The 26,414-nt window shown below is 39.4% G+C and overlaps 1 protein-coding gene across 3 annotated transcripts in view; it reads left to right on the top strand.

Moving 5' to 3' along the window:
• The window catches only part of EDIL3 (EGF like repeats and discoidin domains 3), a 425,344-nt gene that overhangs the window by 110,235 nt on the left and 288,695 nt on the right, over positions 1-26,414 (top strand). For 2 of the 3 annotated variants that reach the window (XM_060201136.1, XM_060201137.1), the window contains exon 2: positions 17,919-18,047. The exons of the other annotated variant lie outside the window; for it this stretch is intronic. In XM_060201136.1, coding sequence (XP_060057119.1) covers positions 17,919-18,047 — 129 coding nt within the window. The remainder of the gene's footprint in view (positions 1-17,918; positions 18,048-26,414) is intronic. 3 annotated transcript variants of the gene reach the window in all.

The following is a 26,414-nucleotide window of genomic DNA, read 5'->3' as shown; positions in this document are numbered from 1 at the left end:
GAGTACCACCTCAGTATACTTCACTTTGGGCTGTGTCCTTAAAAAAAAATTAAAAAACAAAAGGAGATCATTCCTTTATGTTTTTAAGGGACTATATTTAGAAAATGTTTGCTTAAAACAAGCACTTTGGAAAACATGAAATTCCCAATCAATGTGATCATCAAGCCTATGTAGATCTAAGAAATCTTAACCGAAATGAACACAAATGTAAAACAACTGATGAATTATTAAAAAACTGGTTTATTATAAACGCAGAATCAAGGATATCCAGTAAAAATATTTTCCAAAATACTTGAGCACAGTAATTGTATGCCTGAGACCTCAGAGGTGGTAATTTCAATGTCTGGTACCACCATAAACCAGAGCTGAGCAGTGGTCTGTTTTTTCTTTTTCATAAAAGTAAACAAAAAATAACTTTTTTTAAAGATAAATATGCTATAAACATCTAAACAATTTTTCAAGTCAGAGTTGGAGTGACAGATTAACTCCTTTTAAGTACATTGCATATTGTTTAATCATTTATGTAATAGAGATAATAACTATGTCACCAGTAGATTAATTAGCATAATAATTTTACGGTCTATTCAGTATCTAACCTAACGTCAAATGCCTGACCGCTGCTACTTGGAAATAGTACGATTGTTTATCCTAGAAGAAAGTTCATGCTTTAGTGCTTAGGCCACATTAACTGCAGACTGGAGGCTTCAATTGCTTCACTTCAAGCAAGAAGAGTATCATGTATGCAAACAATGCTAACATTAATCCAAGAGATTCAATTTACACAAAGAATGAGAAGAGTATATTAGGCGATGATACTTAATAGGATGATTAATCAAAGAATATAAAAAAAACCTTGAAGAAGAGGGAAAAAATTGAAGAGATCAAGAGAAAAAATTAAGGACAATAGAAGCACAGGAACCCACCCCAATATATAGTTTCTGAGTGGTTCTTATTTTGACATTGTTTTTCTATGACTTTGAGTAAATTTCTTCAACTTGATTAAATGCTCTATTTTAATATATTTTATTCATGATTTAATAGTGATTTACAGGAATATAATACAACACAGTTTATAATAGAAATAGAGGATTTAATGAAACACACACAAAACACATAGTATGTCTGGTAATAGTTATGGGAAAATGATAACTAATACTACTATAAAATTTTGAATATTTCTGACAGATTACCTAAGTTCTTCTTCTAGTGTTTGCCCTTCTTCCTTAGCCAGTCAACAGTGTCAGGTTGAGCCTGATGTAAAGTTTCGAGACCTCCTTTGAATCTGGAGAGGTGGCAGTCGTTGACTATGTGGGTCATAGTCTGTCTGGAGCCGCAAGGGCAGTTCGGGTCGTCTCTGGCTCCCCAGCGATGGAACATAGCGGCGCACCGGCCATGGCCTGTTCGGTAGCGATTGAGGAGGGCCCGATCATAACGTGCTAGGTCAAAGCCGGGTTGACGCTCGCAGGGGTCTGTGATGAGGTGTTTGTTCTTGACCTCAGCTGACTGCCAACTCTGTTTCCAAGAGACTGGAACAGAGAAGTTCAGTGTAGGCATAGGGGACCAGATTGGGTGACGAGAAGTTAGGTAAGTGATGAACTGGAAAGATGCAAGAGTATATGCAATTCAAACATTTGAACAAGTATTTTTCAGGAACAGCTCACAAATTCTCAGACCTAGTTATAATTACTGCACCAGGACAGTCATGTTAAAAATTAACTATCAACAGGGAGCTGTCCTGAGAGTTATTAAGTTTGAAACCATATATTCCAGATTATTCTAGATATTTACTCATGGTAACCTTATTTTGAAGTCACTAAAAATTTCATACATCGAAATTCAGCCAGTGAGGCAAGAGAAAGACAGGGTCAGAGCAGTCTTAGTCGCAGAGATAAGCTGATCCTGGGTCTGAGCAGTGGGTTAGGTGAGTATTAAGCCTTACTCTGTAGATCAGGGCTACTTCAGGGACTGGGAGGTAGCTTCAGGGTCTTCAAAAAGAATTAGGGCAGGAAGACTGAATACCTGGTAAGACTCACAGTGTAATATCCAGTACAGAATTGAGACTATTGATAGAGTAGGGGCAACTTTTTTTTTAATCCCTTTTTTTTTTTGCCTCCAGGGTTATCTCTGGGACTCCATTGTTGCACTCCAAATCCACTGCTCCTGGCAGCTATTTCCCCCATTTTGTTGCCCTTGTTGTGGTTGTTATTGTTGTTGGATAGGACAGAGAGAAATCGAGAGAGGAGGGGAAGACAGAGAGGAGGAAAGATACACAGAGAAATCGAGAGAGGAGGAGAAGACAGAGAGGAAGAGAAAAAGATACACAGAGAAAAATCGAGACAGAAGGGGAAGACAGAAGAGGAGAGAAAGATACACACCTGCAAACCTGCTTTACAGCTTGTGAAGTGACCCCCCACCCCATAGGGTGGGAGTTGGGGGGGTGGGGGTCACAGCTCAGGTTCTCAAAGAGTTGTCAATCTGTGCTTAATGGCCTCTATTTAGAGAGTTACATTTCTGTTTGGCAGGCTGGAGGGGTAGCATAGTCCCCATTTTCAAAGTTTTTTTTTTTTTTTTCCTGCTTGGTTTACTATAAAAGCACTAGTAATCTAAATGGATTTCCATTAAATCCTCTGAAACTTCTAAAGAAAGGGCACTTAGCTTCTCTCCTTACAATCAGGTTGTTCCCTATAAAGATGCAAATTGGAATGCTAACAGCGGTCACATGATACCTTTGGAAACCAAGATGACAGTAAGAATACTCATAATTTCTGACTTCCACTGAGTTAATTGCTTAGCTGTCTTTCCTTGTCAAGAACATCCTCACATTAGGAAAACACATTGGTCATGGAGCCATTTAACCTGGATGACAGGTTTCCTGTTTGTTAAAAGAAGTTCATTCAGTGTCATGCACACCAATGAACTTGTCTACAGAAAGTGTCCTATCAGAGTGATTGATATTTCTGATCCTTAAGATTGTCTGGGCTATGGATAAAAAAAAAAATAAGACAGAAATTCTGAAATTTGAGAGATTCTCTGGAATTCTAGCTGCAGTTTTTATAAAGTGATGTTTTCATGTGACAATGTTAATGAAAAAAAGATGAATTATAAAACCACTTGTGAAATTGCACCAGGACTGGGCTTTGACATTTTAAAATGTGATTTCTATTTCAAAACTTAGATAAGCCTCTACAAGTTATTTTTAGCTGAAAAATGACGTATCTTTCATTTAAAATTTTTTTAAATTTATTTGTTACTGGATAGAGGCACAGAAATGAGAAGGGGAGAAATAGGGAGGAAGAGAAACAGAGAGACACCTGCAGCACTGCTTCACCACTTACAAAGCTTTCCTCCTGTAGGTGAGGACTGGGGGCTTGAACCTGGGTCCTTGTTAACTGTATGTGAGCACTTAACCAGGTAGTGCCCCCATTTTCCTGACTTTTATCTTTACTCTCCAAATGAATAAATGTAGACAGTCAGTATTTAGTGGTAAATTTCATAAACATAATTTAATGGGATAATTAAATATTTGAGAAATGAATAACTGAGACGTTCCTTAGCACCAGTGGAATATAGTCTTTCAGCTTTTATTATACAAAATATTATTTGAAACTGTCCCTCAACAGGCCAGAGACATGCTCACTGAATAGGACATGTGTCTTGTCATGTTGTTCAACTCAGATTTGAGCTGAGACACATTGGAGATTCTGTGACATCATAGGAGGCTCTGGTACTCTCTGGTACTATTCTCTCTCTCTCTCTCTCCCTGTCTATCTGAATATAAAAGTAACTCAGTGTTGTAAAATCACATGTATTAGACCTTAACTCAAAATCCAACAGCAAAAAAATGCTACTCTACTGCTCTACTGCATATAGTATTAAGTTGTATCTTTTAAAGAAAGTGGTTTTTACATAAAATGAAAAATTTAAGTGCATATTTTGTATGTTCACATGACTTTTCCCATAAAAATGAATAAAATGAGTTAACTAGAGATAAAAAAGGGGTGTCTTTCTTTTGGCAACTATATTAGTAAGTGAACAAGTTAGCTGACTTTTCTCAACTCATTTTTTAAAGAGTTATTATATATTGTGACTTTATATTCAAGATAGGGTGTAGACCTCGAATAGATCCCTCTCTCCATTGTTACTGGTCATCTCTATCAGGAACAACACAATAGACCCCTCTGAGGGTCTCCATAAGATCTTGCCTTCAACATGGATCAACCATGGTAGAGAATATTCTGTCCTCCGAAGGGAGGCTGGACAACATACTCTGTCTTGCACCTGAGGAAGAAGGGTTCTGAAATTGGGGCAGCTTGGAACGTTCCTACTCATGACCACAGAATGTGAGCTCAGATATACAGGGATGCAGAGGTCACATAGGCTCCTAAGCTGAATATGGGCCCCAGATCAGATCGATAAGATTTACAGTCAACAATATTTATATAGCTTTCCCATATTTGGGAGCTACTCTCTTTCTTGATCCAGCTTTCTGGTCCTTTTTCTAGCCATGACATCATCTCCCCAGACAATAACTTGGATCCACCTGCATATCAGATGCCAGGCTCAGAAAACAAACAAACAAACAAGACAAAACAAACACTAGTATAGTCATGGACCCTTTGGAATACACCTTAAATAGGCCTGCTAACTATCTACAAAATGGAGACCCCCCAACTCTTCATCTGCACTATCCTAGCCTTTAGGTTCATGATTAGTCAACAATTTGTTTGGCTTTATATAGAAACTCTTCTTTCAGCCACCAGGTTCCAGATGCTACCATGATGCCAGCCGGACTTCCCTGGGCAGAGGACCCCACCAATGTTTCCTGGAGCTCCAATTCCCCAGAGCCCTGCCACACTAGGGAAAGAGAAAGACAGGCTGGGAGTATGGATCCATCTGCCAACGCCTTTGTTCAGCGGGGAAGCAATTGCAGAAGCCAGACCTCCCACCTTCTGCATCCCCATAATGACCCTGGGTCCATGCTCCCAGAGGGATAAAGAATAGGAAAGCTGTCAGGGGAGGGGAGGGGATATGGAGATCTGTTGGTGGGAATTGTGTGGAGTTGTATCCCTCTTATCCACTGGTTCTTGTCAGTGTTTCCTTTTTATAAATAAAATAAAAATATTACAAAATAAAAAAAGAAAGATAAAACTCAAATCTTTTATCTAAATAAGAAGGTGATGTGAAACCTCCACAATTGGATGTGGCTCTGAGCTTCATCTTCATATCATCTGATTGTTTTTTATGGAGTCATTGTGAGTTTGTGTTCTTGACAAGATTGATGGCCTACATGTTACTATGATGACGTACTGCATTATTTATATACAGCAGCTAAGTTCTGTCTTTTCATTTGTCCTTTGCTGTCATCTAAAGAACTGCAATATTCTTTGAAAGAACAGTTCCCCGTGTTTGCAGTCTCAGCATAATTGTAAAATATATAATCTCAGAGCTTAAAAATGAAGAAACTTTCACTCATTTTTACACAAATCAAGAAGCAGTTGGTGTCAGTCACCCTTTTGTTCTGTTGTCACTGACCAGTCTTTCCTGGCAAATCAATAAAGCTGGACCCAACTGTCTACTGCCAGCATGTGCACTCAAGCGAGCCCTCAATGTTCCCCCCATCCATTTCTTTTTTTCTTTCTTTCCTTCTTTTCTTTCCGTCTTTTTTTCTTTTATCTTTCTTTCTTTCTGGTTTTTTTCTCTAGCCCTCATCCTTCTATTCATCACAGATGAATGTTACCTTCTATTCTTCTCAAGCCTCTGTTCCCATGATATTCTCAGCAGCCTGACTATATATCAAAACATCCTGTGGAAATTTCCTCTATTAGTGTGACAGAGTGTACGAACATGGAAACATATGGGCCCAAACTTCTTGCTCTGTTGTTGTAAATTAACTTAAAAAGGGGGTTGGGAGTTGCTGGTGGCTGCTGCATAAAAGGATTCACAGCAAGGGCTGGGAACTGTTTTAAACAGCACAAGGTTTATTAGGGTGAAACAGGTAAAAGGCATAATAAGCACTTAGCATCAAGGGTTAAGCGTAGGCTAGGTCTATAAAGTCTGAATATTTATCAAAAAGTTTAATCCCATAAGATAAACAATTATAAGCTCTGGTAAAGGTGGCTCATGGCTGCAGAGGGGTCTAAAAGTTTACTGGCTGGCTAGCAGAGTCACAGGTGTTCAGTTCCCAGAAGAAGTAGCCATGGCAGAACCTGGCGCACCCCCACCCACCCAGCCACCATGCTTCCGACCAGAAGCAGCAGCAACAGCCCAAAGAGAGGGAGTTCCGGCTGCTGCATGTTTACACCAGCACAGACTGGAGCTGCCCACTGCCCCCCATACGCCTGTGCAGACCATCGCATGCTGTCGTCAAGGCTGAAGTCAGCACTGCGCCAGGCATGTTGTGTCATCACAGTCCATAGTTCTCCCTTCTTCTCAAGCAAAGGTGAATCCTTCTGCATGTGATTTTCATCCTCCTTGCCCTCTGTTTGCTACTCTTTGACTTTCTGATTATTCTTCCCTGGGAACAGCTTCTTCATTTGTAATAGCACCAACACACTCCCAGGGTTCTGTAAGTTTTGAAATCATCTTTATGATTTATTGGAGAGAGACAAGACAGAAATAGAGAGGGAAGGGGGGTGATAGAGAGGGAGAGAGAGGGACTGATTGGTGGCGCACCTGGTTGTGCACACACGTTACAATGCTCAAGGACCCAGGTTCGCGCCCCCAGACCTCACCTGCAGGGGGAAAGCTTTGCAAGTCATGAAGCAGGGCTGCAGGTGTCTCTCTGTCTCTTTGCCTCTCTGTCTCCTCCTTTCGAGTTCTGGCTGTCTCTATTTAATAAATAAATAAATTAAATTTAAAAAAAGAGAGAGACATAGAGACCCCTACGACACTGCTTCACCACTCACAAAGCTTCCCCCCTTAAATAAATATTTAAAAAGAAAAGAAAAAAAAAGGGAGTCGAGTCGGGCGGTAGCACAGCGGGTTAAGCGCATGTGGCGCAAAGTGCAAGAACCAGCGTAAGGCTCCCCACCTGCAGGGGAGTTGCTTCACAGGTGGTGAAGTAGGTCTGCAGGTGTCTGTCTTTCTCTCCCCCTCTCTGTCTTTTCCTCCTCTCTCCATTTCTCTCTGTCCTATCCAACAACGATGACAACAACAATAATAACTACAACAATAAAACTAGGGTAACAACAGGGAATACATAAATAAATATTTAAAAAAAAAGAAACAAAGCTTGCCCCTAGCAGGTGGGGACAGGAAGCTTGAACCCCAGTCCTTGTGCATTGTGATAAGTATGCTCAACCAGGCACACCACCACCTGATCCCCATTTCCAGGGTTCTGTTATTTAAAATATACTTTTGATCCCTGTCTCCTACCTAGTTTTTATTTAGATATCATTTTACATTTTTGTGTTAACTTTATTTATTTATTTATATATTGGATAGAGACAGCCTGAAGTTGAGAAGGAAGGGGGAGATAGGGAAAGAGATAGAGAGGCAGTACTTCACCCCTTTTGTAGCTTTCCCCCTGCAGGTGGGGACCGGGGGCGTGGAACCCAGGTCCTTGCACACTGTAACATATGTGCTCAACCAGGTGCGCCATCACCCAGCTCTTTTGCTTACTAACGATATGCCAGAAATGGTCGTGTGGGGTGAAGTATCTGCAAGTAAACATGAGTGCAAAATTTATATTGTAGAAATGCATGTCTACTTCTTGAACAATTTCCTAAACAGTCTTTGTAGAATTCTTATCATGCCTATGACTTAAAGTTAACTGTTGTTAAAATTCAGTGGCTCCAGCTGGGCGGGCTAGGTTCACGGGCGGGTAACAGAGACGCAGAGACAACGGCTGGGCAGGGAAGCTGTATTTCTTTATTCAGGAACAACGATTTATAAACTAAACCAAACTGATCACCAAACAGAACTCTGCTGTCTCTTTGCGGTGGCACAAGCACTCTCTCTTACTCTGGAACTCAGGAACTCAGGAACTCTGGCGGGTTTCCTAGGGGCGGGGCCAAGCGGGCCTGCGAAATTAACAGGACTGATCTAATTCTCTTGGCGGGGGAGAACTAGAACCCAATATAAAGCATACAACAATTCCCCCTTTTCTTTTAACTAAATGGCTACAGTATCAAGGGTGTGGGGTGAACAGAAACCTATATCGTACAGGCATTTTTATAAAAAGAAACTGGCACAAACATGGAGAAACATGCAAGCAAGTAACAAGAACCAGTGTGTTGCTTAGGGAAGGCCTGAGGGGGCCATATCTGCCTCTGTGGGCTAAACTTTATCAGCTTAAAAAAAACATTTCTTGCCTCTGGGGGGCGTACCTGTCTTGACGGACATTTGTATGGGGCTGGGGAACGGCCTAGAGTCCCAAAGGCAGCTGGCTGCAATTTACTTACTATGAAACAAAACTTGTTATTAGCATATTTCTAATAGAGAAGGAATTTGAGACTTTTACATAGCAACAACGTCTTTTTAACCTTTTGTTACACCTATTCAAGATGGAGTCAGGAAAGGAAACCTCAGGCATGAGAATAATTAGCATAGCCATTGTGTGATCTACCATTTCTAATAGAGAAGGTAATGGGGAGTTTTACATATCAACAAGTCTATTTAACCTTTTGTTTAGCCTAATTTAGTTAAAATATATTGCTTGTTAACTAATTTTTACCTCAGACTTTAAATGTAAGTTAATTTTATCTTTATGAGAATTATGTTGAAAACCTTTTTCATTTAACTTTGACTAGTAAGAATTTAGCCTTAAAGTTACTGTTTACCAAACTTTAAACATATACATAAACATGGTCATTAATAAACAAGGAAAGAAACCTTTGTTACGAAGACATGTCATTTTAAACACGAATTTAAATCTGTACTGTCTTAGTTGTTGGGGTTGGGGGTTCACCATCCAGAGGTGGCTTCCCACGCAGCTTCACTTCTAGGAATTGCAGGTTGCAATCTCTGCACAAATCTCTGTGTACTCCAGCTTGTCTGCCTTCAGACCGGACCAGCAGCTGGAGATCTCATGTGCCCAGTTGTGGCAGGGAGCCCGGGGATCCGGGAGGTCCGGGATAGTTCCAGAATTCATAGCAAGAGGGCAGGCAGGCCAGTTTTGTAGAAGGCGTGGGCCTAGGTGCCCAGGGGTGGCGGCCATTATAGGCCGCCGCGGCCCTGCCCCATGGCCCTGTCATGTCTGCTGCCCTGCTCGCAGTGGCTGAGCAGTGTGGAGGGATCACACGTCCAGTGCCCTGTGCCATGCGGTGGAGAGCCGGCTCCTGTGGGCTGGCCTCGGGCTCTTGCGTGTTGTCATCGGGCTCCAGCGTGTTGGCATCGGGCTCCAGCATGTTGGCGTCGGGCTCTAGCGTGTTGGCATCGGGCTCTTGTGTGGTGGCATCGGGCTCCTGTGGGCTGTGTGGCTGCGGGGCTGTGGCTGCGGGCGTGGTGCACGTGGTTGTCTGGGCGCAGCCGGCTGGCTGGCTGTTTAACCAGGTGGAAACAGCAGCTCCGTGCCTCGCCTCCCGCCCGCTGGCTCTTCCCGCTGGCTGTTCTGAGTTCGCCCGAGCTAGTGGAAACCACAGAGTGGTCCAGAGATAAATGTTCCAGAAACAGCAAAACAGTCTCATGAAGAAAGAGCAGAGGCCTTTGGAGATCTCTTCACAAGCAGAAGAGAAGGCCATAGTGCATAGGTAGCCAAATTGTCTTTACTTATCTGAGAGATGCGCAGGTCAGGTCCACGTGGGCGCCATTTGTTGTTAAAAATTCAGTGTCTTTTGCCGTGCGGGTGTTAACTCTATGCTAACTTCCCTAAACCCAACCGAGTCTTCTTTCAATTTCTGAAAACGAGAGTTTCACTTGATACCTACATAGGAATATCTGTGGGCACATCTATTCAAACATTTCCCATGCTGAATTCATTGACCCATCCTCAGATTTGCTCCTTAGTCGGTGTTTTCTATCGAAATGAAAGGTGAAGATTTCTTTTTATATTTTGAATGTGGGTTTCATCCTTCTTTCCTTTCAGCTATCACAATAGACATTTTGTCTCTCAGTGTATCTTTTGAAGTTCACTTTTTTCCATTTCTTTTTCTTTAGTTTTCTAATCTAAGCCAGCATTTCCCAGAATAATTTTTGTAACATTGTAAGTGATATATCACCTTTCATTTTACCTCCTTGCAATGCCCCCTTTACACTGTAGTTTCTGTTAGTATCTGAAGTACAAAATCATGTCACATTCCTGCTTCTTCTTCTAGCGTTTGCCCTTCTTCCATAGCCAGTCAACAGCGTCAGGTTGAGCCTGATGTAAAGTTTCGAGACCTCCTTTGAATCTGGAGAGGTGGCAGTCGTTGACTATGTGGGTCATAGTCTGTCTGGAGCCGCAGGGGCAGTTCGGGTCGTCTCTGGCTCCCCGGCGATGGAACATAGCGGCGCACCGGCCATGGCCTGTTCCATAGCGATTGAGGAGGGCCCGATCATAACGTGCTAGGTCAAAGCCGGGTTGACGCTCGCAGGGGTCTGTGATGAGGTGTTTGTTCTTCACCTCAGCTGACTGCTTAATAGCCTTAAATGATTGGGCTGTGTGTCCAGGAATGCTCAGATTCCTTAGGATTGTCTTAAAGAAACTGCAGACTCTCAACACTACTTTTCAGTCTTGCCTTTTGCAATTTCTGTTTACTTTTGTCTCTTTACATAGCGTGAGTTTTCTCCTGTTTCTCAGAGATATGTTGGCTCAATACTCTAGCATTTCCCCCCCTACTTTGCCTAGAAACCCTCCTCTCACTTGATTATCAGTCTACTTTCTAGTAATCCTCTGAATTTAAATTGGAGTTTTCTTGAAGACCTCCTTACACAATTCCAGGTCAGGTGCCCCTCTCTTGTGTTCCCTTGATGTTAATTTTAAGTGTTTCCTTTTGCTTTGACTTGAACATACATAGGCATCAAGTAAGCATTACCCTCTTTCATGATAAGACTTTCATGAAAACAGTTCTTGTCTGTTCTGGGCCCATTCTTATGTGCAGCAGTTGTAACTTTTTAAGTTCCACTTTTCTTTTTTTTTCTCTTTTTAATATTTATTTATTTATTCCCTTTTGTTGCCCTTGTGGTTTTTTTATTGTTGTAGTTATTATTATTGTTGTTAATGATGTCGTTGTTGGTGGATAAGACAGAGAGAAATGGAGAGAGAAGGGGAGAGAAAGATAGACACCTGCAGACCTACTTCACTGCTTGTGAAGTGACTCCCCTATAGGTGGGGAGCTGGGGGCTTGAACCGGTACCCTTAGGCCGGTCCTTGCGCATCGTGCCACCTGTGCTTTACCTGCTGCATTACTGCCTGACCCTGAGTTCCACAAACCTTGGAGGCAATCATTTAATCAATCAATCAATCTATCTATCTATCTATCTATCTATCTATCTATCAATCTATCTATAGTTGACTCAAGGGGTGACATTAATTTGTTGTGGGCAATTTCACAAGTAGTAAATCATAAAGTTACTACCATTTTCTGTCAGTTTCGTCAGTTTGTAGCAATTTGGTTGAGGTCACCATATGCAAGGGTTTCTTAAACCTTTTCTCATTTATAACAAGAGTTAGTGCTCACTTGTATACTAGGACTGGCTCATTTTGCGAATTCTGTTTTAAGTTTGGTTCAAGATTTAATTTACACAGTTGAAGACAATATTTTAATTTTCACACAGGGTGGGTGTATTGCTTCCACACCAATGGGAGAGAAATAAATGGAAGATGAAGTTACAATGCAGAACCTCACATTCTCATGGTTGTGGAACATGAATTTAAGTGGTCACCTCGTTTTATTATTCCTACATGTAAATGTGTGCTGATATTTTTTTCCCCTTCTAGTCTGCAAAGAAATTAAAGCTATTGTAGAATAGGTTAATAAAGTGACATGCTTGATCGATATGTTGTCAGTTATTGTAAGGTTATGTCTGTACATAAATTATGTTTATAGAAATAGAGGCAGAGGGCAGAGAAGTTCATAGACATATTTTAAATAGATTCTTGTGTTGCTAAAGGAATAGAAAAAATGGAGCCATACACATTCATTCATATAAATCACTGATATATTTAAAGTGCTATTATGTAAATAAACTAAATATACTTTATAAATATGGAAAAGAGTATATACATTTATAAGCACATTAGAATTTAAATGCAATCTTATACTTTTATACTCAATATATATTACAGCTAGTTGTAGAGAAATGTTTTTGTCTCCCATGAAGACAGGGCATCAAATGTAGGTTTAAAATTATAAATTCATTTCTACTAAAATTGTACTGAAAAAAAAATCGGTGATATCTGTTACTCTGTTCCAAATACACTGTATCCTTTCTTTCTGTTCCTTTATCACTTTCTTGCATTTTTTTTTAATTAGCAGGGCTACATCCTTAGAGTGCTCTTTAAGTAAAATAGTTCCCCTTTCTACCATAGGTTTTCAACAGGACTGACCTATTATCCTTGAGTTTTTAGCCTAAATAGCATGCCCTCAGGCAGATTCTGCTTGACTATGTATCTGAAGTAACTGTTTTCATTTATTGCTTTTTCTTTTCAGATTGCTTCCCTCCCATAGTCCCACTCAGTAGTTTTTTTTTATTTCTTTTTTAAATATTTATTTATTTATTTACTTATTCCCTTTTGTTTCCCTTGTAGTTTTATTGTTGTAGTTATTATTGTTATCATCATTGTTGGCTAGGACAGAGAGAAGTGGAGAGAGAAGGGGAAGATAGAGAGGGGGAGAGAAAGATAGACACCTGCAGACTTGCTTCACCGCTTGTGAAGTGACTCCCCTGCAGGTGGGGAGCTGGGGGCTCGAACCCGGATCCTTAAACAGGTCCTTGTGCTTTGTGCCACCTGAGCTTAACCCGCTGCGCTACTGCCTGACTCCCTTCAGTAGTTTTTATTACAGTGGACAAGACACTGTATTTCTCTGTAAGTTTTTCATTATCCTTCCCTCCAATATGCTATACACTCCCAGTCTATGAAACTTAATGTGTCTTCCTTTAAGCTATATTCCAATAGTCTAGTGTGGTTCTAGGAGTACTGATACATGATGCATCAATTAGACATTCTCTGACCTAGGTACTGGAGACGGGCACTCACATATGGAGAAAATCGAATATACAAACCACTGAAAATTTAAATGTGGAATTAAAAATTTGTGCTGTTCTGCTAACTGATTTCCATAGTAGTGATACTGTAGAATCCTCTCCGTTCCTGGCATTCGAAGTTTTAGTTGGAGCTCGAGAATAAGCAAAAACCATAATCACTAATGTATAGATTATTTTTTTTTTGCATTGTCTTCTACTGTGTTAACACAGTATTTTATAAATCCCTATACATTTTGCTATCTAGGTTAAAAGATCAGAGATTGCAAACTGCTAATGAAGTGAAATAAGACAGTTCCTGAATCACTTTGAACAGGAAGTGACTCGCAGTAGGGGGCTGGGTCAGTGAGAAGAAGAAAGCCAAAACCAAACATGGAATCAAACCAGTTCAGACAAAAGCCTGGAGAGAAAGGGGAAAAGAGCAGGCAAGCAGGAAGTCAAATTTAACTTTCAATGATTCTTTGCCTCTGGGAAAAAATAATTGCTTCATTCTATTTCCAAAAGGCAAATCGGCACCGGCTTAATTTGCCCGAGTCTGCCATAAACTGCAGATGGAATCATAAAACATGGCTAGATTCAAATGAGCACATCTGTCCTAATCTAAAGCAGGTGAGGCCAGCCAGCCAAGAAGCATCAAGGTATAACACTGCACACAGATTACAACCTGCAGAAGTGTATTTTAGGAGCTTGCTGACAATGGAATAAGGAACTATGACATTGCTTATCTTTCTTTTCCATACTTGAGTCTGCCTTCTTGTGCTAGTTGCCATATTTAGTTTTGAAAGACCCTAACAACCTATCCACTGGGAAAAAAATAAAACACTGACTTATTTATTTATTTATTTATTTATTTGCCTCCAGGGTTATTGCCGGGGCTGGGTGCCTGTACCATAAATCCACTGCTCCTGGAGGCCATTTTTTCCCTTTTGTTACCCCAGTTGTTTTTATCATTGTTGTGGTTATTATTATTGCTACAGATGTTGTTTTTGGATAGGACAGAGAGAAATGGAGAGAGGAGGGGAAGACAGAGAGGGGGAGAGGAAGACAGACACCTGCAGACCTGCTTCACCATGTGTGAAGCTACTCCCCTGCAGGTGGGGAGCTGGGGGCTCGAACCAGGATCCTTATGCTGGTTCTTGCGCTTTGCACCACGTGCGCTTAACCCACTGCACTACTACCCGACTCCCACTGACTTGAAATTTAAGAGTCTTCATTTTAATTAGGATTTTTACCTGAATTTATGGGTTTTGTTTTTCAGATTAATTGTAATACCAGGAATCCCAAATCCCTACAATGTATTTTAATTGTACTTGAGATTAATATCAGAAAGAGTTTGTTTCCCCCCAAGGTATCAAGCCATATTTTTAGCACCCTATGAGATAGTGGTTGTGTAAAGAAATAGCAGGGTTTTTATTCATTTATATTTATTTATTAGATAGAGATAGAGAGAAATTGAGAAGGGAGGGGGAGATAGAAAGGGACAGAGACAGAGAGACACCTGCAGACCTGCTTCACCACTCCTCAAGCTATGCCCCCTACAGGTGGGGACTCAAACATAGGAAAACTTTATGTACTATGTGTGCTTAACCAGGTGCGCCACCACCTAAACCCAAGTAAACAGCAGTTTATTGTGATATGTTGAGCAAGGACACTATATAACTTCCCCAAACCGGAAGAGTCCTCAGAGGAAAAGGATTGGTGGTGTCCATAGAGTTGCAGGACTCTGGTCTTTTCTGCCAGAAAGGAGGAACTTTGCTGTGCAGCTGCAAGGAACATATCTTCTAGCATCCCATGTCACCTTCAGGCTGTAGCCTATGCATATGTTCTTCACTTTGCTTGGAATCTCTCTAGCTAATGATCCAACCAGCACAGTAAGGTCAGGATTAACCTGATTCCTTCAAGCTTTGGAAGCATAGCCCTAGCTATATTTGAAAAGCTTGTTTTTCACCTTCTGTTTTAGTGAAGCATCACACTTTTTTTTTTTCTGACACTATTCATCTAACACACACACATACACATATACACATATACATATGCCGTTGTTAGTCTCAGGCAGACATAGACATAATAGCCCCTAGCAAAACAAATGGCATGTTTATACCATAGTACAAAGGGCCTAGAATAAATTTATTTCTTTTTTTGATTTTCAAGAAGTTGCCTTCCTTTCCCCCCACTTATTTGTTGGTATGCTAATAGACCTCTGCTTTCTTTGTCTTTCTCTATTCCTTTCTTTTGTTCTCTCTTTATAGGCTTTCTCAGGCTGGGTGGTGGTGTTCTCATTGGAGTGTGCATGTTACAATGCTCAAGGACTGGAGTTCGAGCCCTGCCTCTCCTATCTGCTGATAGGGAAGCTTCACACATGGTGTAGTAGTGCTGCAGGTGTCTCTTTACTTCTTAATCCCCCCCATCCCTCTCAGTTTCACTGTCTTTTTCCAAAATAACTATTTAAATAAATATTAAAATTTGAGACTTTCACAGGTACATTGGTTTTACATTCATAGTTAACTGTTAATATAATAGAGCCTCTCTAATAATATATGTGCTTTTCAGTAACCTTACAGGACATTTTTATTTTGGAAATATCATGAACTTCTTAAACAAAATACTTTCCTTAAAACAAAATCCATCATATTTCCTTGTGAACAGCAATCATATAAGCAAGGGTTCTTTGTCATCAGAAGACCACCTGCAATCTAAACTTTCTGGGAACTACCCAGATTGGTTCACTATGAGACCCTCAGAGAGGCTGTAACTGAGAACTACTGCTTAAAAAATTATAGCAAAATAAAAAAAAAAAAAAGACTATAGCAACTGAGCTAAAGATGTATACATAGTAGGGGTGAACATTAGCAGAATGATTTAAGGCAAAGTTCAAAATGGTGAGCTAGAGAATGCCACCCATCCAAAAAAATATATATATATAGAAGAAGAAATAACTAAAACAAAGGAAATATATGACCATAACTGGCCAACAGCAAGAACAGCAACATTTATATTATAAGGGTGCCAGAAGGAGTAAGCAGAAAAAAAGAGGATAGATTTTTTTTTTAACTTACTTATTTGTGCTTCCTCTGTTTACCTTTTATGAGAACAAGCATTCAGTAGTTTCTTTTATTAGGAGTACCTTGAGTATTTCTTACAGGGATGGTTTAGTATTAATTATTCCTAGTAGTTACTGTGTCTGAAAACCTCTTAGGCACTGCTTCAGACTGAATATTAACCTTGGGAATATGGTCTGTTCCTGTGTGGACACTGTTTGCACTCAGAACATTTAAAGGTGGTCTTCAGATGACGAAATAAATAAATTAATTAAAATCTAGTAGGCTTTCCTGGAACCTCTGAGTCTGTTGCTATGCAAACTAAATTCCAATACTGCTTCATTCTTCAGTATATCCTTTGGCAAGTTGCTGCAGTTGTACGGATCGACCTGTCAATGCTCATGTCCAATAGAGAAATAATTACGGAAGCCAGAACTCCCACCCTCTGCATCCCATAAAGATTTTTAATTCATATTCCCAGAGGGTGAGAAATTTTAGGGGAAGAACCTCTAGATTTTTGACTGTCTCTATCCAATATATAAATAAAGGAAAGAAAGAAAGAAAGAAAGAAAGAAAGAAAGAAAGAAAGAAAGAAAGAAAGAAAGGTGGGGGCAACTTTAGTGCTATTCCTTTCTCTTTCTTTCTCTTTCCTATTTTTTTTCTTTCTTGAGTTTTTGCAAAGTATTATTCTCAACAGTTAGCGAGGTCATGTAGAGTACCGACTTTGCAGAAGTGCTAAGGCCAATCCCCAGCACCATATATGATGGAATGATGCGATGGTGTTTTGGTGTTTTCTCTATAGTTTCATTTCCTGATGAAATTTTGAGGCGAAGCCAGTCTCCAAGTTTCTTTCTTTCTCTTTCCCTATCTCCCCCTCTTCTCTCAATTTTTCTCTGTCCTAACTAACAAAATGGGGAACAAAATGGCCACCAAGAAGAGTGAATTCATAGTGCTGGCACTGAGCCCCAGCTATAAACCTGGAAAAAGAAAACTCATTTCTTTAGGAAGAACTTCCAAATTTACATAGAAAAGTATGTAATGTTGAAAACTCATTTGTTGTTGCGGCGGTCTGGTGTCGGGCTGCACCACGGAGAAGAGAGCAGACGTCCAGAGCAAAGGGGTACACAGATCTTTATTATAGGATGGGGGGGAGGTTTGGTTCAGACCACGTGGAGCCAGCCGGCAATGGCCGATCACGGGGGGAGAGCAGCGAGCGAGACCTCAGAGAGGGAGAGCCGAGAGCCCAGAGAGAGAGAGGGGAGGGGTGAGGGGGCTTTTTATTGGGCGACAACCAGGGGTGCCGTGTAGGGCCAGGATTGGTTGAAAGGGGGCACTCTAGGATTTAGCGGGGCATAGAAAAACCTGGGGGCGGAGCCAGGATTGGTTGAAAGGGGGCACTCTAGGATTTAGCGGGGCATAGAAAAACCTGGGGGCGGAGACTGCATCAGGATAACTCCTCTGCAACACTCATTTACGGGAATAATTAATAAGAGCAGGTTGTCACGTATGTTTGGTTTATATTCTTTAACTCCAAACTGTGTTCATAGCTTCGAAAATGCAAGTTAGTATGAGGTGTTTGAATTTTACCATGTTACATAACACTTTATTTAAAAGCATATACTTTCAAATGGGTCTTGTGTGTCTTTTCCACGTATTTCAATACGGTCGCTTTACCAATATGAGATTGATCCGTGAGCAGTGTGTGAAATAGTGTGTCTCAGTGCCCCAGACAAATAAAGATTTCCTAATTTTTTTCAGGTGATATTTGTGATCCCAATCCATGTGAAAATGGAGGCATGTGTTTGTCACAACTGGGTGGGGATACATTTTCCTGCGAGTGTCCAGATGGCTTCACAGATCCCAACTGCTCTAGTATTGTGGAGGTTGGTAAGTGCAAGATTTAAGCATTTCAATAGTTATCCTGTTTTCGAGAAGAACTACGAAAATTTGATGGGATGTAATATGGATATTTGAAGATTGTTGTGTGTGACTAATTTATTACTCTGCCCGGCTCTCTACTGTTTCTAACACAATTTTATTTTTAAACTAAGTCTTACTTATTTACTTACTGAAGAAGAGGGGAATTGCAAGGGGAAGAGAGAGAGAGAGAAAGAGAGACACCTGCAGCACTCAGAGCCCTTCCCCCCTACAGATGGGGCCTGGGACCTTGAATCCAGCTCCTTGTTCACTGCAACGTGTTTGTTCTGTGGGTGGACCAATGCCCAGTTTCTCTTCTTTTAAAATTAAATTATTATTATCAATATTCTCAAATAAATAACAATGTTTGCATGATTTAAATTTTAAAAGCACTACAAATGCTACTTAATTTCTCTCTTGTATTAATATTAGATATCTTCATTTGAGATAATTCCCAAGTTAATTTGTTCAAATGGAATAGTTTCTGTAAATAAAATAGAGCTTATTTTAGCAATTGATGTCACCAGTAATTTGTAGTTTTCCAATTATTACTTTTCTAATAGAATTCTATATATATATATAAAAGACAATACTCCAGCAGCAATGGGTCTTAATTTTTTTCCCTAAAGCCTTTAAAATATTGACTATAGTCAAGAACCATATTCCAAAAATTTTTTTTATCTGTGAAATACTTTCTGAATATGTATAGGGATAATTTCACGGTGATTTCCATAATTTCCCAATAGTATGCTGTTAATAAAATAACCATATTTTAAAATAATTTTGGGCTGTGCATAGTTGCATAAATATTTTTTCTGATAAAAATAATACAACAATTAACTTTATTTATTTATTTTTGCCTCCAGGGTTATCGCTGGCACCTGATGCCCGTGCTATGAATCCACTGCTCCCAGTGGCCCTTTTTTCCTTTTTTTTTTTTCTTCTTCCATTTTATTCAGTAGAGAGAAATTGTGAAGTGTAGGGAGAATAGAAAGGGGCGGGGGAGAAAGACAGACACCTGCAGATCTGCTTAGCAGCTTGTGAAGCGAACCACTTGCAGGTGGGGAGAGGGTACTGGTTCTCAGGTCCTTTGCTTGGGTCCTTGCACATGCGCTTAAGTAAGTACTACATGCGCTTAACTAGGTGAGCCATCACTATCGCCGCCCCAAACGTGTTTTTTTCTTCCTTCCTTCCTTCCTTCCTTCCTTCCTTCCTTCCTTCCTTCCTTCCTTCCTTTCTTCCTTTCTTTTTTAGCCTCCATGGTTATCTCTGGTACTCGGTGCCTTCCTTATGAATCCACAGCTTCTGTGGATAAATATCTTTTTGGATGGGACAGAGAAATTGAGAGGGGATGGGAAGATAGAGAGGGAGAGAGAAAGACACCTGCAGACCTGCTTCACTACTTTTAAGCTAACCCCCTGTAGGTGGGGCGCCCGGGGCTGGAACTGGGATCCTTGAGTGGGTCTTTATGCTTTGTACTATGTACACTTAACTCCGTGCGCCATCACCCGCCCCTCCATAGGTATTTTCACATCAGTTTTAAGAATAACCCAAAGGGGACTATGTTTGTCAAAGGGAAACAAAAATATGTGTGTATGTATATATGTATATATAACATATATTTATATGTGTGTATGTATGTATATATATACATATATATATTTAATCAGAGCACTGCTCAGCTATGGCTAATGGTGGTGGAGGGGATTGAACCTGGTACTTCAGATCCTCAGGCATGAGAGTCTGTTTGCATAACCATTATGCTATCTACCTCTGCCCACTAAAACATATTTTGAACTAAATTTTTTCAGCATGAATAACTAGGAGATTACAAAGAACTTCTAAAAACTAGTTTTGAAGATGAAACTCATAGTGTCGTTATTATGTAAGGTATCAGGTTGCATTGCCCATCTAGTCCACTATACCAACTTTCTTTCTTTTTTTTTTTTAAATCTTTTCTTTTTATTTATTTATTTTCCCTTTTGTTACCCTTGTTGTTTAACATTGTTGTGGTTATTGATGTCGTTGCTGTTGGCTAGGACAGAGAGAAATGGAGAGAAGAGGGAACACAGAGAGGGGTAGAAGAAGATAGACATCTGCAGACCTGCTTCACCACTTGTGAAGAGACTCCCCTGCAGGTGGGGAACCTGGGGCTGGAACCTGAAACCTTATGCCAGTCCTTACACTTTGTGCCAAGTGTGCTTAACCCGCTGCGCCACCGCCTGACTCCCTCACACCAACTTTCTTATGCATACAAGGAACCCAATAGTTTGTGGTTAAATGAATAACATAGTTAAATAATGGGGCAGGGGAGTGACACACAGTAAAGTGTGCCTATTACGGTGAGCATAAACTTGGGTTCAACCCCCCAACCCCCACCTGCAGGGGGAGTCTCAGTAGCAGTTAAGCAGTGCCCTGGGCCTCACTTTGCCCTTCTTGGTCTCTGTTTCCCTTCAATTTCTTTGTGTCTTTCCAAAGTAATTAAGCAAGAAATAATTTAAAAACATTTCAGAAGGAAACATTAAATAAGGGGAGCCAGGTGGTGACACACCTGGTTGAATGCACATTACTTACATTCCGATATTATGCGTGAAAGTTTGAGAGAAATGACTAATTCGCAGGTGGGAGCTTCAGTTTACTAAGAAGATTTGCTTTGCACTTAATTCTTGAACTGTTTGTGCACTCCAGTATCATCAGTCTTTTATCTCCCTCTTCTACACACATTCCTTTTATAAGGACACGGCTCCATGCTCAGAATCTTCAAGTTACTAAAACTTATGCCTGGTATCTGCAAAGAACAAGAGAAAGCATCTCTCTGAGCAATGGAAAACAAAACAAAACATACCCAAATCCTTGGTATCTTCAAATTTGTTAGCATCAGCTGTATTAACCAGTTTTTGTACAGATGTGCACCACTGGATACTGCCTTCTTCACAAGAAGATTTTGAGACAGACCACCCGATGTTTAAGCTCCAAACTACTTCTCAATCATCTGGTCACATTCTTGAATGACATACAGTATTTGGAGATAAATTCTGATACATCCACTTCATACAAAAATTTCTATTACTATGGCACTCTGATCTGTATGCTTTCAGAAATCTTGTAAACTAATAAATTATATTATCTTTGTATCCCAAATTATATTGTATTAAAAGGTAACTAGAGAGAATAAAACAAGTAATTGACATACTAAGAACTAAATCTTTTTGTTTATTTTAAAAACGTATTGAATGTATACTAAGTAATTACCTATTGGGAAGATAGAGTGGTAAAAATTTCAAAGAAATTTCTATCTTGCTCAAAAAGTAGGTAAGTAAATTCATCTGATGGGTGTTGTGATAGGGGAAATGTATTGAAGCTTTTAGGATAGAAAGCAGATGTCGTATCTTAGGCTCCTGTCAGAAAATGCGTGTCTACCTGAAAAAAAAATCATATTCTGACATAATTCCAGAAGACAATTCTTATTTGGCAGGTAGAAAACTAAAAGCATCCCCCATCAGAGGGAAATAAAATTTTTAGAAAAGTTAGGAGAAAAAAATCATAATCCCATCAACTGAAATAAATTCAGTGTGGCTACAACTGGGAGAGAGAGAGAGATGATGGGCAGAAATTAAGTGTGGAGATATTTATAGTAGCAGATTTTGAAGTCTCATATGATGTATTAAGGAATTTTAATTTATATTCATAACAGTGGAGAGTATAAGTAATTCTAAAGAATTCCTGTCTTTATATTATGGTAAAAATTATAACAGAAGATTAGGCCAGATATTATTATCTGGTGTCAACACAGTGACAAGCTAATGGAGAAGAAAGAGTTCAGTTGATAAGTACTTGTTCAGAAGTTATATTAGATTATTATTGTTAATCCATGAAATTATTGAATAAAGTGGTTTTAGAGAAATGGAAGAATATAGAAGAAATGTAATGGAGATATATTTTATAGGAATAGGGTGTGTGTCAATCACAGGGTTATCTGTGCCAAAGAGTGTTTTTTATTTTAATCTGAAATTATATGATTTGTGATACAGGATTTGAGACAAAACCTAAGCTTATATTTCTCAATGAGTAAACTGTTTCAGGTAGCTTGTAGGAATATTTCACTAATATTTAGCTTACAGTTTTATGTCAGAAATATCCATCTGAAATGGGAATTTATTTAGAATTTTATAGTGACTTAAAATTTATATATGCTTTAAGAAAAATAATTCTAAGTATGGTCAAAATTAGTTTAGTGGAAGATAACAAATGCTCTGTATCATTTCTTTTATAACTACTTGTCCTCATACTCTTAGTAGATGTACTGATTTGGGGCCAGTTTTTCTAATTAAAAATAATAGGCATGAAGATACTTAGTCTTATTCTGTCTTTTACCTATTGTTTTCTATCCATACATGCAGCCTTTTGGTAATTGTTACCACCTTTCCCTTTCTCACATGAACTGACGTTCTTTGACTTTGTTGTCATAAAATCGCGTCACTGAATATCTAGCCTGCTGGTTCAAATTCATTATGAGAAATTGGTTCCATTTACCCCAGAAACATAAAGTCTTTTGAAAATACTTTTTAAAGTTGCAGTGTCCATTCTGCCCTGTGAATATTTATCTTCCTGTTTATCTTCTAGAAGGTTATCATTGTTAGACTATTATGAAGTGTGATTGAGGAAGATTTTGGAAGTTTTATTAGTGATCATGAAAAGTTAAAATGTAAATAAGCATTAGGTAGATATCTTTGGTAGATTGAAACCATATTCCTATTTCTTTCTTTCTGTGCCTGAACTACAAATCCACTGTTACTGGAGGCCATTTTCCCCACTTTTGTTGCCCTTGTTGCCCTCATTGCTGTTATAGTTGTTGTTGTTAGGTATGACAGAGAGAAATCAAGAGAGGAGGGGAGACAGAGATGGAGAGAGAAAGATAGATACCTGCAGACTTGCTTCATTGCTTGTGAAGTGACCCTCCCTGCACTGGGGAGCTGGCTGTTGGAACTAGGATCCTTACACTGGTCCACCTGGCCCCTCATAGTTCAATTTATAAATTTTGATTTTTAAGTGAAAGATTTGGTAAATTTCACTTAAATTATTCATATTATATATGAAGTTATGAGTAGTCATCTATTTTTCACCCTTAAAATTACTTCTTGGTCTAAGGAGAAATAATTTTTTTTCATCTTTTTAGATATTGTAATGCGTGGGCAAAAATAGTTTCTCAAAAGCTTCTCATCATGATGATTGCTAAGACATTTTCTTTAGTGAGAGATGCAGAGATTTATTTCAGCGTTATATTTACTTCTCTGATAATCAGGATTGGATAAGTGGCCAGACAAATAGAAATGTGCAATTATTATGGCAGGGCCAATATTTAAAGAGAACATCTCAAGTTTATTTTATACATATATGTAAAAGTAAATTTGTATATGTTTAAGGAACGGTTTATAAGCTCATTAGTCTATTGATATGAAACTGCTATTATATTGCCAATTGTAAGTATTGAGATTGAGTAAATTTTCAATCTGTTTACTTATTCACTTATTTTTTTTTTATTTAAGAAAGGATTAGTGAACAAAAGCATAAGGTAGGAGGGGTACAACTCCACACAATTCCCACCACCCAATCCCCATAACCCACCCCCTCCCATGGTAGCTTTCCCATTCTCTAGCCCTCTGGGAGCATGGGCCCAGGGTCGTTGAGGGTTGCAGAAGGTGGAAGGTCTGGCTTCTGTAATTGCTTCCCCGCTGGCTGAACATGGGCGTTGACTGGTCGGTCCATACTCCCAGTCTGCCTCTCTCTTTCCCTAGTAGGGTGGGTTTCTGGGGAAGCTGAGCTCCAGGACACATTGGTGGGGTCTTCAATCCAGGGAAGCCTAGCCAGCATTCTAATGGCATCTGGAACCTGGTGATTGAAAAGAGAGTTAACATATGAAGCCAAACAATTTGTTGAGTATTCACTTATTTATTACATTTGATAGGACAGAGAGGAATTGAGAAGGAAGGGGGATAGAGAGGAAGAAAGACACTTATATTTCAACTTCACCTCTTATGAAGCTTTCCTCTTGCAGGTGGGGACTGGGGTTTAAACCCAGGTTATTGTACATGGTAACACATGCACTTAACTAGATGTACAATCATGTGCCCCCTAATTTTTAAAATTTTATTAGTGACTTAATATTGATTTAAAAAATTACAAGATAACAGGGTATGATTCTGCACTGTTCCCACCACCAGAGATCTGAATCTCCGATCTTTTCATTGTAAACTACAGCAATCCTCTTAAGGTTGCAGATATGGGTTAACTATTATTTCTACCACTCCCTATCTATATTTGTATATATTTGTGCATTTTGTTCTACGGGTTCACCTTCTCTTCCTTAGTCACACAATACACTTATTACTACATCCAAATGTCCTCCCTTTATTTTTCCTCTTCTCTCTCTGGGTCCTGATGGAGTTAGAGTTCAGAGCCCTCTGGTTATCTTTCTCCTATCATTTCTCCCCCATTGGGAGGGTGGACCAAAATTCTTTTTTTTTTTTTTTTTACTTTTTTTGCATTATCTTTATTTATTGGATAGAGACAACCAGAAATTGAGAGGGAAGGGAGTGATAGAGAGGGAGAGAGAAAGAAAGACACCTGTAGCACTGCTTCACCACTTGCAAAGCTTTCCCCTTGCAGGTGGGGACTGGGAGTTTGAACCTGGGTCCTTGAGCACTGTAACTTTATGAGATACAGAAGGTGAGAGCTCTGGCTTCTGTAATTGCTTCTCCACTGGACATGAATGTTGGCAGGTGGATCCATACCCCTAGCCTGTTTCTATCTTTCCCTAGTAGGGTAGGGCTCTTGAGAGGTAAGGTTCCAAGACACATTGGTGAGGTCACCCGCCCAGAGAAGTCAGGATAGAATCATGATAGCATTTGCAACTCGGTGGCTGGAAGGCAGTAAGATATAAAGCAGGACAAAATGATTAATGAACAGGAACCAAAAAATAGGAGTAGAGCAGATGAGAATAGGGATCTTAGGGTAATATGGAGTACTATTCCCTAAATTTGTAATCTAAGATCTAACAAATATATATATATATATATATATCAGGAAACCTTTAAGATTTTTAAAAGATCAGATACAAATATTATTTTTTATTATTTATTTATTTTTACCAAAGCACTGCTCTACTCCAGTTTATGGTGGTGCTAAGGATTGAACCTGGGCAGATATCTAGGACATTTTCATTTTCAGAGAGAAAGGGAGACATGACGAGACCTGATGAGATCTGAATTTCCTCCAGTTCCCTAACACTCCTCATGTGCTGGTGGCATAGGCCTCGCGAGTAATTTACTCAGTAAGCTGCTTCTCTGATCCCTGACAATAATTTTGATGTGAAGACAGTTGACTCATATGCAACTATGGAATGACAGAAAGGAGAAGAATTTGTTGGAATTTCTAAATCATAGTCTAAAATAGAAGCTTAACTGCTTTTCTTTTCATTTATATTTAATGAAAACAGTTTAAATGGCACTGATAAGAACTGACATAATGTCAGTGTTGTCTTATAAATATTTATCTTCAGTATGAGAAGAAATATCTAGTATTATTTATTTCTACCAGATCATTTATAGATTTTTTATAAGATGATTAAAGACTCATTTAAAAATTATTTTAATTATTTACTTTAGATATATAGAGAGAAATTGAAAAGGGAGAGAGAGAGATAGAGACAGAGAGATATAGGGAGACACCTGTGCCACTGCTTCATCACTTGTAACACTTCCCCCTCTGCAGCTGGAACCGGGGCTTGAACCAAGCCATCTCTGAGCTCCAAGTACAGACTATCTTAGAAAAAGAAAACCTTCAGTCTTTGCATTCATTTTGAGCACTGTATTTTTATAAAAAAATGGAAGTGACATTAAGTGATTATTCTTTTCAGATTTGGAATGAAAGGAAATGAAGTTGGGGTACTGCCAACTTCTATAATTTTGTACGCTTACGAAAATTGAAATTATTATTTGAAGTGTTAACCTGAGTGACAAATTTACCATTCTAAGGAGAACAAGTAGGCAGCCCCAGAACATGCGACTTTGACATATTGATTAATATTTAATTAAAGTTGCTTCAGAAACAGCTGGTGCAAGGGCACTCTGACCTTTCTTTGTGTCCTTGAAAGCAGGAAATTAATCTTCCATGTGAAAAATAAATTCTCCCCACCGAGAGAGAGAGGCATCCTTATCACCAGAAAGAGGGGGCATATGGCTGTGGAGACAATTGGAGACAAACCATATTACTTCTTTACTACTGGAAACTGGCTGCCATGAGCCCAAACTTGTTGCCTCCTTAGTTCTGGTAGAATTT

Source organism: Erinaceus europaeus, chromosome 11 (assembly GCF_950295315.1).
Source record: "Erinaceus europaeus chromosome 11, mEriEur2.1, whole genome shotgun sequence".
In the NCBI taxonomy this organism is placed as follows: Eukaryota; Metazoa; Chordata; class Mammalia; order Eulipotyphla; family Erinaceidae; genus Erinaceus; species Erinaceus europaeus.
The sequence above is the reverse complement of the archived record's forward strand: the minus strand, read 5'-3'. Positions and strand labels throughout refer to the sequence as shown.